We start from the raw sequence: 18,502 nt of genomic DNA, 5'->3' as shown, positions 1-18,502 counted from the left end.
TTGCATGCCTTCTCCGAGAGGCATATCCAGGATTATGCCTTTCTTCACAAAGACTTAGCTATTAATTTAAGTGTTAAACCCTTTGTGTCCACTTGTCCTTGTCTGGTTGGTCCACGTACATTGGGCAAAATCAGGGGCAACAAGTGTAAATAAGTAGTGAAAAGCTAAAATATAGCTCATTTAACAAAAAGTGTGCTCCAATGGTGTGCCAAAATGTAAATTTAGCACATAGCAAATTTTGTGCCAAATTTGGCACAACATTTGTTATGATGTAAAACTTACACCGCAATAAATGCACTGTTTTTTTCATTTATATTTATGTCATTTATATTATTTTATTAGTATATTTAACTATCATATTAAATTATAAAATATTTATATTAATTTTTTATTATCTTACATATTAAATTATAAAATATTTATATTATTTTTTTATTATCTTACATATTAAAATAATAATAAAATTAATTATAAAGTTATTATATTTTATTTTTTTAATAAAACATTAATTAGATATTAAATTTTACATCAAAATAATTTAATGTAAATTTTTTAAAAAATTACTTTTTGTATCAAATATAACACAATTTTTAAATCTTTCAATAGAGAATAGAGATGGTCTTAATTACATTTTATTTTAGCTCTAATATAAATAATTAGTTTTTCAAAAATTTATCTTTTAACATTTCTCTACGTTTTACTTATCCTTTTTTTTATTTCGATTAAATTTGGTTGGTTAAGTACTTAAGTATAACCAAAAACAAAAAAAAAAAAATCTACCAATAGAAAAGAAAGTCAAATCTCCGTCCAAAACCAATTTCGGCTGTTCAATTCCAAAAATATACATAAAATAAGACTATTTCAACATATTTTTAGTATAGCCTTAAAATATAACTTTTGTATAGACACACATTACAGTTATTGACTTATCGTTTCAATAATTATTTTGAGAGATTTATTATTGCCCAATTGAATTCAAAGTAATTATTTCCTTTCAAAAAAATCAAATTAATTTTAATTTTAAAAATAAAAATCAAAGTAAATTTTGTTGAACGTTCCAACTCTTTTTTTTTTTGTTGAACGTTCCAACTCCTTACTCGTTAGACTTTTAACATGCCACCGTCTGTACGACTACGAATCTCCGTCCATTCAAGTTTTTCATATTAAATGTTTTTTTTTCCGATAACCGTCCATGAAAAGTCAGAAAAAAAAAAAACAATTAGCACGTGGTTTAGGCATAAATAAGCTTCCCCTCCTCCACATGTTCATATAAATAAGTCCCCACCATTCTCATTTTACTCAAACACTTTCCCACTAACTTTCTTTCTCTCTTCCCAAACACAATTATTCTCTACCTCTCTCTCTCTTTAGTCAACAACTTTTCCACCATCATCAATGGCTTCCGCTAGCTCTGCCACTACTCTCAAAACCCTATCCTTTTCCTCTCCCAAACTCCACAACACCAGATCACTCTTCTCTTCTTCATCTCTCTCTTTCAGTAAGGTCTTAACCCCATCGCTGATCTCAACTCCCAAGCTTCAGATCACCTCTAATCCATCCTCCAAAACAGCTTTCTCTTGCAGAAGCCAAGCCACTTCATCAGAATCAGAAAGACCCAGTAAGTAATTAGTAATCATTTCCCTTCAATTCTTCCCCTCTGTTTAAATTAATTACATAATTTCAATCTTTCTTTTTCCTTCTTTATATTTTCAGCTAAGGTTCAAGAACTATGCGTTTACGAGATAAACGAGCGGGATCGCAACAGCCCTGCTTTCCTTAAATTAAGCAAGAAAGAAGTTAACTCACTCGGAGATCTAGTCCCTTTCAGTAACAAAGTAAATTAACTCTTCACTTTACTTTAATTACAAACTATTGAAATTCCATCATCATCATCATAATCAATCTTGATTTTTCTATAATGGCAGTTGTACACTGGTTGTCTTCAAAAGAGGATTGGGATCACAGCTGGGATATGCATTCTGATCGAGAACAAATCGGAGAAGAAAGGTGATCGTTACGAGGCGATCTACAGCTTCTACTTCGGTGACTACGGTCACTTATCCGTACAAGGCTCGTATTTGACGTACGAAGACACTTACCTTGCTGTGACCGGTGGGAGTGGAATCTTCGAAGGGGCTTACGGCCAGGTGAAGCTGCAACAGCTCATCTTTCCATTCAAACTTTTCTACACTTTTTACTTAAAGGGTATCAAAGGGGACTTGCCTGAGGAGCTTTTGGGGGTCCATGTTGAGCCCAGCCCAGTTGTTGAGCCCACTCCAGCTGCTAAGGCCTGTGAGGCCCATGCTGTTATTAAATCCTTCACTGATTAAATCGACTTAGTTAATGAATAGTTAGTTTAGTTTTATGTGTTCTTTTCTTTTCTCATTTTTTTTTCTTAAGAATTTGTGTTGGGGTCCCTCTCTTTGATTCTCTGTTGATTCGTTTTTGGGAGTGATATCCTTTTGTATCTTTCAGAATCGAGAGAATTATCTTGGGGTTTGAGTGTGGTACTTGTGGCTTTAATTTATGAAATGAATATTTATTTATATATTTATTGTCCTTTTATTGCTTTGTTCGTTAGTGGAGTGGTGTTTTGCCTGGTCTCTTCTTATTCTTTTTCTTTGTTGGCTAATGAGAACATTAACACTAAGCTAGTCAACTTCCTAATCAGTGGCCCTTGTTTGTAACATAAAGTGAATTTATTACCTTTACCTATTGTTTTGTGTTCCACTTAGACCATCACCAAATTTGGAACCCAAAAAAAAATAAAAATAATAAGTTTGTGATATTAGATTTTGGTAATTGAATAAATGCTATGTTTGGTGTTTGGTGTGATTTTATTAAAATAAATATGCCACATTTTATGTTCAGCTAAGACTATATCCAATGGTAGAAGTAAAATTAGGCTATATTTGACATAAAAAATAACTTTTTAATAAATTTGTATTAATTTTTAACATTTTGCTTTAATCTATTATTGAAAAACTTAATTTAAAATTTAATATTTAATTAATTTTTCATTAAAAATATAAAAACTAATAACTTTATCATCAATTTTATTATTATTTTAATATATAAAAATATAAAAAAAATAATATAAATACTTTATAATTTAATATTATAGTTAACTATACTAATAAAATAAGAGCAATACTATTCGGCACCAGTGGTGCCCATCACCTTCTATAAGTGGCGCCTCACAATTTGTTAACGATATTCTCTAAAAACTATTTATATGAGACTTAATATTTAATTACATTAATAACGGTACAGAATATTAGGCACCAATGGTGCTTTTTAACAATTCTAATAAAATAATATAAATGTCATAAATGTAAATAAAAAATAATATATTTATTGTGATACAACTTTTGTAGCATAGTAAATTTGCACGTTTTAGCATACTATTGGAGTATATTATTTGCATCTCCATTTATAAGACCATTAAAAGTTAATTTATATTTGGTACAAATAATAATTTTGTGACATTTTACATCAATTTTTATTATTATGCTCCAATATATAATTGCAAACCTTGTAAAATTTAATATGCCATTTAATATTTATCTAATAACTTATTAAAAATATAAAATAATAATAATCATACAAAAGTAAATATAAAATTTAATAATAAAATAATAATAATTATGAAAATTATTTAATGTAAATAAGCATGCTAATTGAATTTTAACAATAAAATATTAAAAATGGCATAACGATAGATATAAAATCATAATATTTATTGTGATACAAATGTTACATCATGCTACATTGTGATCTAAATTTGGATCACTTTTTGTTATGTAAGATATTTGCATCATAATTTAGCACACTATTAAAGTAGACTTTTGACAAAGTGAATTATATTTTACATTTACATCACTTATTTGCATCTCCATTAGAGATGCTCTAATGCTCTAATATTTTTAGACCATGTACAATATGTGTGGGAGATTTTAGTAACTTGGGTACTGTTGTTGTTAGTATCATCTAGTGACATGTTAGATGTTGTAGGTATGTCCAGTTAGCTCCCGAGTTAGTTATTTTAATTTACTAACTCAGGTACCCCTCATATTGAGTTTCTTATATAAGGCTTTGAGTAGTACTTCTTTAGGTAACTCAGGTACCCCTCATATTGAGTTTCTTATTATTTTTAAAAGATTACTTGATTTTAAGCATAACTCCATCAATACTAATCTAATTTAGATGATTCAAGTTGATATAGATATCTGAGAAAGAGATATACGAAACTAACATGTCCTTGGCCGAATGACATTTCATTGTCTTGGCCAACTAATCCAATTTGGATGATTCAAGTTGCTATAGAAAGCTAAGAAAGAGATCTAAAAAGTTGAGATGTCTTTAGTCATGTGACATTTCATTGTCTTTGCCAAGTGACTTCCTTGAAGCCTTGTACCCCTTCTGTATTTTGAGCATAACTCTATCAATACTAATTTGATTTGAATTATTAATATTGCTATAGAAAGCTAAGAAAGAGATCTACAAATTTGATATATCCTTGGTCAAGTGACATTTCATTGTCTTGGCCGAGTGATTTCCTTAAAACTTTGTACCCCTTTGGTATTTTGAGCATAACTCCATCAATACTAATTCGATTTGCATGATTCAAGTTGCTATAGAAAGCTAAGAAATAAATATAGAAAGTTTAGATGTCCTTGGCCGAGAAACTTCTTAAATGGTCATGTCCAAGTGACCTTGGGTCAAGCATGGTCGAGTGACATTCTCCCTTGGCTTGGCCAAGTGACTTTAAGGTCCTCTTGAATGGTCATTGTTGAGTGACCTTAATTCAAGCATGGTCGAGTGACCTTCTTCTTCATCATGACCGAGTGACTTCAAAGTTACCATGGTTGAGTGACTTCATTCTTGGTCATGTTCGAGTGACTTCAAAGTCACCGTGGTCGAGTGACTTCATTCTTGGTCATGGTCGAGTGACTTCAAGGTCATTATGGCCAAGTAACTTTTCTTCTTGCCAAGGCTAAGTGACTTCAAGATTGCCATGGCCGAGTGACTTCATTCTTGATCATGATCGAGTGACTTTAAGGTCACTATGGCTGAGTAACTTTTCTTCTTGCAAAGGTTGAGTGACTTCAAGGTCACATGGTCAAGTGACTTCATTCTTGGTCATGCCTGAGTGACTTTTGTTCTTACCAAGGTCGAGTGACTTCAAGGTCACCATGGCCGGATGACTTCAAGGTCACTATGGTGAGTGACTTTTCTTCCTTAGCTTGGCCGAGTGACTTCAAGGTTGTATGGTCGAGTGACTTTCTCTCGTGGCCATTGCTGAGTGACCTAGGGCCATGCATGGCTGCGTGACTCTCTTCCTTAGCTTGGCCGAGTAACTTTAAGGTTGTATAGCCAAGTGAACTTCTCTCTTGGCCACTGCCGAGTGACCTAGGGCCAAACATGGCTCAGTGACTCTCTTCCTTAGCTTGGTCGAGTGACTTCAAGGTTGTATGGTTGAGTGACTTTCTTTCTTGGCCATTACCGAGTGACCTAGGGCATTGGCGGACCTAGAATTTAAAGTGAGGGGGTGTAATTTCTTTTTGGTAAGTGAGGGGAGGCAAAAGTAAACTAAAAAAGAAAAAAAATTCTTTTGGTGAGATTAGAACCCTTGTCCTCTAACATATACGCTAATTAGCTTAATCATTACACCAAAGTTAATATTATATTTATAAATATCATCTTTTATTACAAATATATGTTGTAACTAACTAAAATGCATATATATTTTTTTTTCTCGATTTTTTGTTCAGGGGGCGACTGCCTCGCCTCGCTTATACGTGGGTTCGCCCCTAATCTAGGGCCAAGCATGGCTGAGTGACTCTCTCTCTCTCTCTCTCTCTCTCTCTCATGGCCGAGTGACATCTCAAACACATGGCCGAGTGACATCTTAAGGCTCGTGATTGAGTAGTCTTTCCTCAACCCTGGCCAAGTGATCACCCAAGCTAGGGTTTGGTCGAGCAGTCCCGGGCCATATGTGTTGACTCATTCATTCCTCGACTGACTCTTAAAGTCAATGTGTCTTGCTTCGTTATACTAAATGTTGACTAATCTCGAGAGTTAACCCTACTGATTTTTGGGGTTAACACTTGCCCCTAGTCTATAAGAACTCTTTTAAGTGTTCTTGTAGACTATGTTCGACAAGTGCTTTCCCTTTCACTTGGTATCGTGGTTGTCTCTTTAGACGCTTGTGCCTTGAGATCTTTTGTACGAGGGAATCTTCTGCATTTGGGCTTTCTTAATCTCTTATTTGGTGTAACCTCATTATTAAGGGAGTATAGACTCTGTGAGCAGTCTCAACCTCTTGCTGGTTACTTATTGAATGTTAAGGGGAGTTGTATAGCCTTTTGGGCCGCGCTCAACCTTTTTCAAGTTTCCCATTGAAGGTTAAGGGAGTTGTTTTGCCTCTTGAGTCGCGCTATGCCTTTTTCAAGTTTTGTGATGCTATTGAAGGAGCTTATAGCCCTTAAGCGGTACTCGATCTCTTGCATTACATTCATGGCACTTAAAGTGCTTTTTGAATGCGAGAAAATAGGTATGTATTATTTAATAAATCATAATAATTAAATAAAAAAATGTAGAATTTATTGTGAGTTAAATTTGACACAGTTTTAAGTATGTATTAAATTTGACACACTTTTTAAATTACTATTAAAATAATATTTTCTTTAAATGTACTAAAATATGGTAATATACCATTTTTTTAAATCTCTAATGGAAATGCATTAGAATAGATCTCCCAAAATTGATAACTATAGTGATATACCAGTTAGAGAATTAATAACTATGTGCAGCAGTGTAATTTTTTTTCTACTTTTTTGTTAAGTTTAAGTTGTAATTTTTCGTTTATTCCTAAAGATTATAATTTTGCTGCCCATAACGTAGCTAAATGGGCGTTTGCTAACAATATTACTCGCATGGTTAATCCTTCTTCTATACTAGCAACTGTCATTTGTAATGACTATGAGATCTAGCTTTATTTTAGAGAAATTTGCGGTAAAACCTCTTTAAGTTTTAATTTTTATATACTTAACCCTCTTATTTCTTTTTTGTGGCAAAACCCACTTAAGTTAATTTTTTTTTGCAAATTTAAAGTTTCAGTTAGATATTACCGTTAAATACCAACTGAATTACTACTGTATCGACTTCGAAGTTTTACTGTTACATATACACAGGTGTATACAATGGTCATCCAGTTGATATTTAACAATAATATTTAACTGGCATGTCAAATTTACAATAAAAAAAAAATAAACATAAAAAAATTTTGCTACAAAAAATAAAATAAAAAAGTGTATAAAAATTAAGGGAAATTTACAAAAATACTGGAATTTGGGTTAACTTTTACAAAAATACTGTCACACGGAAAAGTTTTAAAAAGTACTGTGTTTTTATAAAGCACTAGTAAAACACAAAATAGAACAACTCAAAACTACAGTAGAACAACTAAAAAACACCAGTAGAACACAAGTAAAAATTTAACACAATATATTGCATTATGAAACTTATAAAAAAACACAGTAAAAAAATTAAAAATACCGCCTGACAGTATTTTTGTAAAAAAATAACAAAAGTTAGTATACCATGTAAATTTCCCAAAATTAAAACTTAAAAGAGATTTCCGCATAAATTGCTCATTATTTTATCTATAAACGCTGATTTAAAAAAAAAAAAAGCAAAAACTCAAATTAATATTTAAAATAATAAAATATGATTAAATAATAAAGAAACGATCGTCTACTATCTTCAACTTCTTCTAAACTGTCAATGCCTAAGCTAAACCAAAGAAACACGACAACACCAAATCTCAGCCGGCGGTGGTGGTGGCGGCGGCGCTTGTCGCCGTGGTGTTTCTCTCCTCTCTAATGGTTGTTGTTCAAGCTTCCAAGCTCAGGCTCCCTAATCCTTCTCTCTCTTCTCCTCACGTATCCTCTATTCTCTTCGACCCCAACTCTCTCTCTCTAGCTCTCATGCATTCCGACACCTCCTTTTCTCTCTACCCTTCTCTTTCTCCTCTTCATCAACTCTCTTCCCTTCCTTCTCCTACTCAAACCATAGTTCCTGCTCCTTCTTCTTCGTCCGCTTTTGTACTTCTAAAAAACCCTAGTCCCGCCAATCCGAAATATGGCTCCGAATCTGACTCCCACGTTGTTTTCGTTGTTTCGGGTCCTCATGCCGGTGGGTCTCGTGTCCTTCTTCGATTCTATATTTTGCAGAGGCAAAAAAAGATCTTCTCTAGGGCCCAAGTGGTTTGCAGTCAGAAGGACCTTCGATTTGATCAGAGATTGGGGGTTTTAGTTGATTCTGTTCATGGGGTTTCGATCAAGCTTTCTGGGTCAGTCAATTTCATGGCGATGTACTCGGCTTCGACCTCAAAGGTTTGGGTTTTCGCCTTGAAACTGGTGGGTGATGATTATGGTGATGGGATCGCTGTGAAATTGATGAGATGCGCCGTGATTGATTGCTGCAAGCCCCTTTTTTCGATTAGTGTTTCCTTTGGATTGCTTATTTTAGGGGAAGAGAACGGAGTTAGGGCTTTCAATTTGAGGCAGCTCTTGAAAGGACGAGATAGCAAGGCCAAACGTTCGCAGTTGAATTCGAATGTTCGCAAATTGGGTTTGCCTAATGGAGTTGTTGGAGTCGATGTTGGTGGTGATCGGTGTGGCAAATGCGACGTTGTTGAAGGGACATCGGAGTTAACTTGCCATTGTTATTTGGATGGGAGTAAGCAGAAGCATCTTTTATCTGGTAAGTACCTATGTTGGAAGTATTTTTTATTCTTTTACCTGCAAGTAGTCTACATTTAATTATTTGTTAGGTTAGGATTTGTATATTTTGATTCTTTAGTTGGAAGTGCAATTGAAATTCCTGTGGAGTAATAAATATGTTGGCTTGGAAATTTACTGTCTCGATCTTTTGTCAATGTATATCTTCATTCTTTAGTTAGTAGGATTGGATAGTGGAAATTTGCAGTCTTGGTCTTTTGCCAATGTCTTAATTCTTTACTAGTAAGCTTGGATAGTTGAAATTTGCAGTCTTGATCTTTTGCAGTCTTTACTAGCTTTTTTTTTTACAAAGTTCATTCTTTAGGTAGTAGGAATTTACAGTCTTAATATTCCGCCAACGCTAATGTTTTATACTGTGAATTGTTAATAATTATGAGCTCAGAGTTTGTTTATGGTAGCTACTAAAAAAACAGAATGTATATATTTGTGTATATATATATATTGAATTAGTAATAAATCACAGTCCGCAAGAATGGACATGGATTGTACTACTAACCTCTGATAACTATAGTTTTTCCCTGGTAACGTATTCCTCTATAGTTTTGGATTTGTGTAACTAAATGGATGGTTTTTGTTCTTCAGATACTAGATTTTTGTGAAGAATTTTGAACTGATATGTAATATTTGTTCAGTATTTCAATTTCATTAGTGCAGCTTACCTGTAAAACTGTCAACACTCTTGTGGGGGGTATTGAGGGTTGTTTGATAATCATACATTTAAGTTACTACTTGGGTATTGAGAGTTGTTTGATAATCATACATTTTACGTTACTATTTGAACTCTTTTTGCATTGGATAGTAGTGTACTTTGGCTTAAATGGAATCTATTTTGCTGGATAATTATTGTTGAATGTCCATGTTGGATAACTTAGTTCTTGAGGGTCACCAGTCTTGGCCTCTTAACTTTGACATTTTATACTCACAATTGCATTCTTTAGATGTACAATAGATTTGACAACAATTTATCATTTCTTGCCTTTTAGGATAATAGACAAAGAAGAAGTAAGGCAGTTGATTGTAACATTGTGCTTTGATCGAAGGTTCAAACACAAAACAAAGAAAGAAAAAGGAATACTGTAAACATTTTTGTGATGTATTTGTTTACAGTTTATTGACAGCATGACCTGTTTTCAAACTAGCTGTAACAGATTTATATTGTTACTTGTAATTTCCACTGACAGCTCTTTCTTAGATTATTTCTTTTGACCAGGACATGGGTGATACTCATATTAAGCAAGGCGCTGTCCTTTGGTTAAATTCATAAGGATGCCTCTAGATGGTAAATTACTAATTGTTAGAAAAAAAAAAGAGCTTTAGTGAGGGATTGTCTCTTCTCTTGTATGAGTTTGAAATTTTCAATTGGTAGATATGTTACTCTAATTTTGTGTAAGTTTGTGATATAAAAGATTGTATTTTCAGCAGTTCAAGCAAATCACGTTTTCTTTTTTGCTGAAGATTCTCACGTCAAATTTTTAGTTGTGAGATTTGTGAGGCAACTTTATTAGTTCTTTTTTTTTTTTCCTTTGCTAATAAAGTGTTTGATCTTGCAGAAAAACAGAGGGCAATCAGATTGAGACAAGACTCGAGTGAGTTTGGAGCATGCTTTGTGGCATTCAGTGGCAAGGATGCTGAAAAATTAAATGCAAGGGTGACGAAGTCTGTGAAGGCAATTTCAATTCAGGCAATGTCTCCAAAAAAGTTTATTATTTTGGACTCCGCTGGAGATTTACACTTTTTGTGCTGGTCCAACCATGTACCTGGACTTGACAAGGCCAGTCACATGCAACGATTGCCACGAGTAATGAATGTGCAAAGGCTGGCAGTACTTGCTGATTCCTCTATAAGTATTAATCTTTCTTTCTTTTTTTTTTTTAAAAGACTATGTTTGGAAGTTGGATTTTGGTGAGAAAAGAAAAAGACAAGGAAAATGTAGGAAAAAAAGTGTGGAGAAAAAGAAAAATCAATTTTTCATGTTTAGTATGGAAAATTTTGTTGAATCGAGTTTTTTTCCATACAATTTTCCTTCCTTACCAAACATGAGATTTTTTTTTTTTTTTCCCTTACATTTTTCTTTCCCCACCAAAATCCAACTTCCAAACACATGCTTAATTAATTTGTGAATATTAAAGTGGTGGATGTCCAGAGGTCTTCTGGAAAATTGGTTAATCGGCCAGTTTGCTCATTTATTTTCTTTTGGGTGGGGCAAGCAGGGCTTTGTGTTGTTTCTTTGTGTTGCCAATAGTTCACTATCTGAATTTGTATATATTACTTTTGACTTCGCTTGAACTACAAGCCAAGTTTTTACTACACCACTGCTCATCACCCTTTGTTGCTAAAGGATGCTTGCAATCATTTTGCAGGAACTCAAACTATATGGGTGTCAGATGGATGCCATTCCTTGCACATGATGGAAGCATCAGACATGGACACTGTGGTTAATGAAAACGATAGGACAGATAACGAGGAAAAGCTGATGCAATTCTCAGGTTTTTTTGTAGTCCCGTTGTTTGCTAGTTAAAGTCATTAAATTAATAAGTCTAAATTGTGTTAAACAACACACTCACTTGAAACCTATATGCTTATTGCTACTTTTCTTTTGCTTATTTATCTCCATATTCTCTGCTAGTTATTCGAGCAATTTTCACTAGTGAAAAGATTGAAGATGTCATTCCATTGGCTGCAAATTCTACTTTAGTTCTCGGACAAGGTAATATATAGTATTCTTTTAACAAAATTTACTTCTTTATTCCTGTTTATTTTTGGACTTCTAGTCATAATTATAATTATCGGTTAGATTTACGTGTTAATCAATTGACAACCTCACCCAAAGCCACCACATGATGGAAGGAATGAGAGTTTATTTGTTAGATTTGTTATGTTAATGGAAGTATTTAATAATATGTTTTGGTCTACCAGTAACAATATATAACACTACTGATCACGGTTGCTGAAATTTGATGTCCATAGTGTAGTGCACATCCTTACTCAGATGTTATAAACTGATATAGGGGCAAATGTTTTGAACAGTAATTCAATTTCCTAAGATACTCCTTTATTTAGCAGAATATCGAGTTAATCCTCCTTTTCCATTTATGCATCATGCTTCATTTGCGCCTACTGACATCTGTGCTTTCCATCCTGTGGTCCAGGTAGTTTATACACATATGAAATTTCTTGAAGTTGCTCAGCTTTCAGTTCTTTTGCAATGGTTAGCACATTTACATAATATCTTTCTTTCCTGTAGATGTATATTTCAGCTGCTCTGAGCTAATTGTCATTTTTGTTTTTAATCTTAGAATCTTAAGATGAGGCCATACTAGATGTTTATGGCAGTTTGACAGAGGTTCTTGGTTGCTGTTGTTTTTTTAAAATGTAAGTGTTCCTCTTGTCCCACCAATGAGAGTGTGCCACCAAATCATACTTTGTACTGGACTAATTATCATGTCTTTATTCTCCCAGGTTTCCCTTCACGTGTTCTCTCTCTGGTTATTATGGTTATGTGTGCTATTTTGTTGCCAAGTCCATGAGCTACAGTTTCTTCATAAATCTAGTTGTGAAGAAGTGGTTGGGAAGTACACTGAGCTCTTGGAGGTATGTATCTTAATAATGTAGAAAAGCATGCTGAAATGTTTGGACAATATAAGCTTCGTATATACCATAGTCAACAGATTGCCTAGTCCTATAAATTTGTTTTAATCATTTTACCTTTTTCACATTCAGGTAATAGAATCAAGAGGACCAGTTGGATACTACTTATCATCATCATCATCATCATCATCAACATGGGGTAGTGCAGTCAGAGTTGAACAACTCAGCCGTGCAATCTGAATCCAAACACTACTACTTTGTGGTGTGGATGAATATAATATGGACTTTTTTGGCCGTTGATTCTTGATCATCATCTTCATCATCATATTGTCTTGTCCCCTCCTTTGAAGCCCTGGTTTAAATTTTCTGCTGGAGGGACCAATCAGCAATTCAGCTAAAGTTGATAACCAACCAACGACTTGGAATTTTAGATATACAAGCTTTGAGTTAATATTTATGCAATGCATGGTATGTAACTTGAGTGGTTAGTAGTCATACGTTGCAACATCAAATTTATGTGAACTTAAACTTGGATACTAATAATACATTATAAGACTTGATCAATTTATTTTTTCATGTGAACTTAAACTTGGATACAAAAAATTACTCGGATACCAAAATAGCAATCCTATCTTTTACATATTTTTTTCTTTGAGATTAGAAGATAAGAAAGAGAACCTTTAGATAATAAATGAAAGTCAGATGGACCCTTACAAAGGAAAGGGTGTGTGTGTGTGTGTGAGAGAGAGAGAAGCTTTCCCTTTCATGAAACCTACATTGCATACAGATCAGACAAAATAGACGGCCTTGATGAGGTTGTAGGGGGTGGGGGGGGCCACCTATTTCCATGAGAGGTGGGTCCCACCCGCAACACTTCTCTTTCAACAGGATGATGATAACAACCCCATCACATGCAAATGCACTGCCACACACAATCTCCTAGCCCAGCCCTCACTCACTCACTCACTCACTCCCCCAATTTCTTGCCATCCACACTTTTTTTCTTCTTTGTTTCTCTCCCATCCAACCCACACTGAAAACAACTTAACATTGATATATGTGGTAAGATCAACTTGTAAGAATCCATATACTTCTTAATCTGACTAATCTTAAATCATATGGGCCACACCTCTGTTGGCAATGACCATGTGGAAAATTTGGTTACTTTAAATGAAAAAATATAGCTAAAAATGTCAATATTCACTCGCTCTATTAAATATGGTATACACCCTGCTATTTCAACTCAAAACAATACTTTTTAACCACATAAATCTTCAGTTATTTATGCTCTAAACTATTATTTTGTAAGTCTTTCTCTCTCTTTATATATATATTATATATATATATATATATTCTGTCTTTGTAGATAAAGTATTTTAATTGAATGGAATACATTAAAATATAATATTTAAATAATCTTAAAAAAAATAATAAAATAAAAATTGATGTAAGATGTGCTTAGACCTCGACACTCCAACATAAGAAGAAGAAGAAGAAATTTACATCTTGTGGCTGCAGCTTAATTTCCTGTAATTGTAATATATGTGATTAATTTGAACTCTATTGGTACCTTGTCATTTTAACTAATTCTTGTAAATACAATTTGTGAGTATCCCTATATCATTACTCATTTGTTAAACTTTGTGTAAATAAGGTATTAAAGGAAATGATCAACTACATTTTTATTTAATCAATACTGTAAGTAATTATCTTCAACTTCTAGTTTATTATTTTATGGCCGTTAATATATGATCAAGGTATCTCTGCTAGTATGTTTGAGTCATTGATTTGTAGTTTGTACTCTATTAATTGGATCATTTACTCTTTTGTCCATCAAATATGCAGGTATTTTATAGCTAGAGATAGCATTTATTGTCTTCACCTCAAATTTTTGAACACATATTTTCTAACTTTACTTAGATATTTGACAATTGACACCACATCCACGTACAATTAAGTGTAGATATCATCAAAGGACAAGGAGTCACTAACATAAAGCACATGCACTGATAAATAAATTAACATTACCAACCATTCCATGATTTCCCACCATAATCACAAATAGATAATTTATTCAGTCATTATGATTTGGGAGACACTTCTCAAAATATAAACTTTTTATATAACAAAAAAAGGGAAAATTGGGTTGGGACATATATGACATGTATTAACACATTCCAACAACAAACAACTACACTAATAATACAACATTATTAGCAGCCTTTTTCTCCACAATGCTACAACAAATTGGTGACCCACAAATCCACAAATCACATCATATTATTCACTAATAACCCTTCTTTCACTACTTGATTGAAAATAATGTTATTGCTTTTTTAAGGATTAGTCATAATTATGAAGTTTCTACATTATCAAATTAAGGATAAATTATGTAAGTACTTTTTTTTCTTTTTAAAGTAACCATAATATAATTGAGAATATATGTATGTATGTATGTTCATCCTAATACTAGCTTAGCTCTGCCGTTATATAGGTGCAACCACCTAAGTTGAGAGTGATGATTTCATCACTTTTAGAATAGGACACGTATGTTCTTTTGTCTAACTATGCATGCGTTTGTTTTTATGATAGTTTTTTAATTTCAATATATGATTATTATTATTTTTTTTACGTGCACAATATCTTTTTTAATATTAAAAAAACAACCCTAGTTCCGAATTTTCCAACTATTAATCATTAGCCAACCAAAATATAAACTTTAAGAAGCATTTATTTTTTAAAAAAGAAACAAGTTTAACCCCTGTTTAGATCACTGTACAATTTCTTGTCTTTCTTAACTATATTAAAGTGAGAAAAAAACAAAAGCAAAGCAAACTGCCAAACACCATTTGCCGATGTGGCATGTGAAATTATTGGCTTATTGCAGAATTTTAGATACTCATTTAAAACTAAACCAACACACACACAAGTCCCCATTGAGAAAAGCAAAATAAGAAGAAGATTTTCTTAGAGTTTACTCTTGTGTTATGCTCTGTTCTTCATGAGCTTCATTTCTTCTTCATCACCATAATTATGGACCATTCACCTCAACATGGCTTCAAAAGACCAGAAGAAGGTGAGTTCAACTTGAGAGAATGGGGTCTCAAAGCTAGAATTAGCCGAGAAAATACCAATTCTAGGAGATATTCTGCTTCATTTATAAGAAGTTTTAGAGAAGATTCTAAGTCTTTTAGATCAAACATAACCATTTCTAGCACAGCTTCTTCCCCTGGTTACTCCTTAAGAGGTAACTTTTAATTTAGTTTTCCTACTCTCTCACTGTTTCAATCATAACCCAGTTTAGAAAATTCACTATTGAGCTGATTTATCCCAACTTTTTGTTGCAGATGAAATCGACCCATCTACATATTCATTCACCACAGCAATCCAAGGTAAAAGAATTCTCTCTTCTTCTTCTTCTTCTTCTTCTTCTTCTTTTTCATGGACATGTTCATGAGAAACATTGTGAAATGAAAAGGGTGTTTGTGATTTTCATTGATTGCAGCTTTGCAAGCAAGGTCAGCAGCTTACAACTGTTGGGATTGCTTATCCCCAGATGGGTTTGCTTTAAATTCAAAGTGGAATGAAGCAGAGAAATACATTTGTAACCCTCTTTCAGGGGAGTTTCCAATGGAGTGTTTGTCTGCAAAAACACTCAGTGGAAGATCCTTTCGTAATGTAACAAATAGAATAACAATGTCAGCTCCTCTCATTTACTCTTCTTCTTCTTCTTCATTCTCAAGGCATATCCAAACAAGGCCTTCTAATACTAATAACAATGCTTTAGAAGACACACTTCATAAGTTTCCTATTCCAGGTTGGTTACCTTTTGGTCTGTCCACACTTACAATGTTTTTTGGTTCTCTTGTCTTTGACTCTATTAATATTTTTCTTACAGAAACGAAAATGGAGGTCATGACTAGAGATGTGGGGACTCAAAGCACCCCACCGGAGCTTAGTTCGAGCAGCCTTAGCCCTGCTTCAACACCACCAATTACAGAAAGATCATTAAAACGTTTTGGGATTGAAGGAGGAGATTTTAACAATTCAAATGCAGAAGTAAAACCAGAAGAACTGGTATGTTTCTTTATAGTGTTTACATTGGATTAGATGTTGTTCAAATATTCATTTCAATGTTTTTGTTCTTGATACATTGTGAGATGTCACATCACATCATTAATAATAAGAACACAAAAATCGTTTGTTAATCCAATCCCTCCTGTCAATTCCTTATCCTGTAGGACTTGTTTTTTAAACAGTTAATTAAGTAGCCAAGTGCTTGGACATGAGACATTGATCAACAATTCAAAAAAAAAAAAAAAGTAATTTATTGAGAACAAATATCTCACCAACCTTTTGCCTGTGTAAAAAAAGCTTCTTTACCCTGAAAAAGTTACTAGAGCAGGAATTTCTTTATTGGGATGAGACAATCAGAAAGGGTAAAGATAAATAGTCCTATAACATGACCCCATGGCCATGCATTCCTAGGTGTGTGTGGCCCCAAAGTGGCTCTTCTAGTTATTATGGCAGTCACACCCTTATTTAATATTAGTCTTGGTTTTCATATATGAGAGACATTTTTTTACTGTAAAAGAGGGATAAATGAAAACCCAGATGGAACCTTTAGGGAGAGTCACATAACAACAACCATAATCTCCATTATCCAAATCCAATTACAAAAAATAAACCACCTTTCATAGTTGGATACTACTTTTGCTTTTTTTTTATTACCTCTTATTAGTGTTATGCTTGCTCCTTTGTTTTTGTTTTACACAAGCTCATCAAAGATTCTGTGACCAAATATTTAAAGCCACTTTCACTTCTTTTCTATTTTTTTTTCCACTTTAGCTTTCTCGAGGTTCTCTCTATGAAAAAGCCATATCAATACTGCGTTTCTTCTTTTTGGAAAAGATGGTCATGTGTTTCAGGGCTGATCATCACAGAAGATGATTGTATATTTTCGCATACATATAGTTCTTGTTGCATAGTTTTTTCGAATCTTAAAAGAGCACATGTCTTGTTTTCAACAGATATTCTAATAAATAGTTTGTAAATTTCGTACTACATTTTTAGGAGAATGTGCATATCTTTTATACAAATAACATATACACACACATATATATAAATATATTTGTACGCATGTGTGTGTAACTGATGGCTGATAGTTATTACAAGAAAATGACAAAGTTTTGGACATTACATCTTTACATCTTCATTTAACTTTTCTTGGATTGTAGTAGGATAAGATAAGGTAGAATTTTGAACCTTGGACTCTCTTCCTTCATTTACTTCAGGAGGTTCCTACAAATCTGAATTTTTGAGAAAGGTGTTCTCTGTTTAGATAATGATAATAACATAACAAAAAGCGTCCTTACAATTAAAACCTTATAGCCCCATTCTCTTGTTATATAATGTCATGACATGTTATATATATATATATATTATAAATTGATGTGAGCATGCATGCATGGAGTGCAGGTGAGTGTGAAAGTGAAAGAAACAAGAGAGGAAGAAGATGAAGCAGTGAGAAAGGAAGAAGAGGAAAAGACAAAGGAAAAAGATAAGCAAAAGCAAAAGCAAAAGCGCAGGCATATTGGGTGTTGTTTGTCATGGTCATGGATGAGTAAAAGGAATAGAGATAAACACAAATTGAGAAGCAAATTCTTTGTTCCTAATAATCTAAAAGGATGCTAATTCAAGGGCTACAAAGATTCTCTCATATATCTTAACCAGGAATCTTGCAGGGCTAGCTAGTGATTAAAAAAAGAGTCCATGACAGGTGGGGAAAATAATAGTATATATATAGCACAATCATGTAAGTCTATATGGGGTCTATGATTGTTGGTTTCTTCTGAGTTTTTCTTCTTCTGGGGCAGTAGTGCCCCCACTGATGTTTATGTTTTTATTCTTCTTGTGGTGAAAACTTGGCCTGACAGCTTTGAATTCACGTGCATGCTTTTTAATTGTTGCTCACTCTTTCAAACTCTCTCCCTCACAAATTCACCATTTCTGAATGTATGTTTAAACTCCTTAAAACAAAGCTATTCCATTCCACAATTTGATTAACAATGACAGGAGCTTTAGGACATTTGTACGTAGCATTAGCT

General features: G+C 33.4%; 3 protein-coding genes across 5 annotated transcripts; all 3 read left to right on the top strand.

Moving 5' to 3' along the window:
- The first annotated feature begins 1,240 nt into the window (after window positions 1-1,240).
- On the top strand, window positions 1,241-2,550 carry LOC115700991 (allene oxide cyclase, chloroplastic). The gene is made up of 3 exons (XM_030628671.2): window positions 1,241-1,618; window positions 1,714-1,835; window positions 1,926-2,550. Exons 1-3 carry the CDS (start codon window positions 1,396-1,398, stop codon window positions 2,328-2,330), a joined length of 750 nt encoding a protein of 249 aa, XP_030484531.1. The 5' UTR covers window positions 1,241-1,395; the 3' UTR covers window positions 2,331-2,550.
- Window positions 2,551-7,722: 5,172 nt separating this feature from the next.
- On the top strand, window positions 7,723-13,035 carry LOC115700500 (uncharacterized). 3 transcript variants are annotated; one of them, XM_061101969.1, is made up of 8 exons: window positions 7,724-8,769; window positions 10,358-10,651; window positions 11,168-11,293; window positions 11,434-11,514; window positions 11,871-12,015; window positions 12,104-12,179; window positions 12,267-12,398; window positions 12,528-13,035. In XM_061101969.1, coding segments are annotated over exons 1-6 (1,530 nt in total). In that variant the 5' UTR covers window positions 7,724-7,886; the 3' UTR covers window positions 12,105-12,179; window positions 12,267-12,398; window positions 12,528-13,035. The 3 variants fall into 3 exon arrangements, with proteins under 3 accessions (XP_060957953.1, XP_060957952.1, XP_030483903.2); XM_030628043.2 differs by having other exon boundaries at window positions 7,728-8,769; window positions 11,957-12,015; XM_061101970.1 differs by lacking the exons at window positions 12,267-12,398; window positions 12,528-13,035 and having other exon boundaries at window positions 7,723-8,769; window positions 12,104-12,181.
- A 2,252-nt stretch (window positions 13,036-15,287) lies between these two features.
- LOC115698717 (uncharacterized) lies at window positions 15,288-18,358 on the top strand. The gene is made up of 5 exons (XM_030625862.2): window positions 15,288-15,642; window positions 15,743-15,787; window positions 15,901-16,212; window positions 16,294-16,472; window positions 17,874-18,358. Exons 1-5 carry the CDS (start codon window positions 15,429-15,431, stop codon window positions 18,087-18,089), a joined length of 966 nt encoding a protein of 321 aa, XP_030481722.1. The 5' UTR covers window positions 15,288-15,428; the 3' UTR covers window positions 18,090-18,358.
- The last annotated feature ends 144 nt before the right edge of the window (window positions 18,359-18,502 follow it).

Source organism: Cannabis sativa, chromosome 8 (assembly GCF_029168945.1).
Source record: "Cannabis sativa cultivar Pink pepper isolate KNU-18-1 chromosome 8, ASM2916894v1, whole genome shotgun sequence".
NCBI lineage: Eukaryota > Viridiplantae > Streptophyta > Magnoliopsida > Rosales > Cannabaceae > Cannabis > Cannabis sativa.
This window is presented reverse-complemented; position numbering and strand designations above follow the sequence as displayed.

Excerpts from the sequence above, each read along its gene's own strand:
- LOC115700500 (XM_061101969.1), top strand. The coding sequence starts at position 7,887 with ATGGTTGTTGTTCAAGCTTCCAAGCTCAGGCTCCCTAATCCTTCTCTC. Across the intron at positions 10,652-11,167 it reads ACTTGCTGATTCCTCTATAA|GAACTCAAACTATATGGGTG; the intron begins GTATTAATCTTT and ends ATCATTTTGCAG. Across the intron at positions 11,515-11,870 it reads TACTTTAGTTCTCGGACAAG|AATATCGAGTTAATCCTCCT; the intron begins GTAATATATAGT and ends TTTATTTAGCAG.
- LOC115700991 (XM_030628671.2), top strand. The coding sequence starts at position 1,396 with ATGGCTTCCGCTAGCTCTGCCACTACTCTCAAAACCCTATCCTTTTCC. Across the intron at positions 1,619-1,713 it reads ATCAGAATCAGAAAGACCCA|CTAAGGTTCAAGAACTATGC; the intron begins GTAAGTAATTAG and ends TTATATTTTCAG. Across the intron at positions 1,836-1,925 it reads TAGTCCCTTTCAGTAACAAA|TTGTACACTGGTTGTCTTCA; the intron begins GTAAATTAACTC and ends CTATAATGGCAG.
- LOC115698717 (XM_030625862.2), top strand. The coding sequence starts at position 15,429 with ATGGACCATTCACCTCAACATGGCTTCAAAAGACCAGAAGAAGGTGAG. Across the intron at positions 15,643-15,742 it reads CCCTGGTTACTCCTTAAGAG|ATGAAATCGACCCATCTACA; the intron begins GTAACTTTTAAT and ends TTTTTGTTGCAG. Across the intron at positions 16,213-16,293 it reads TCATAAGTTTCCTATTCCAG|AAACGAAAATGGAGGTCATG; the intron begins GTTGGTTACCTT and ends TTTTTCTTACAG.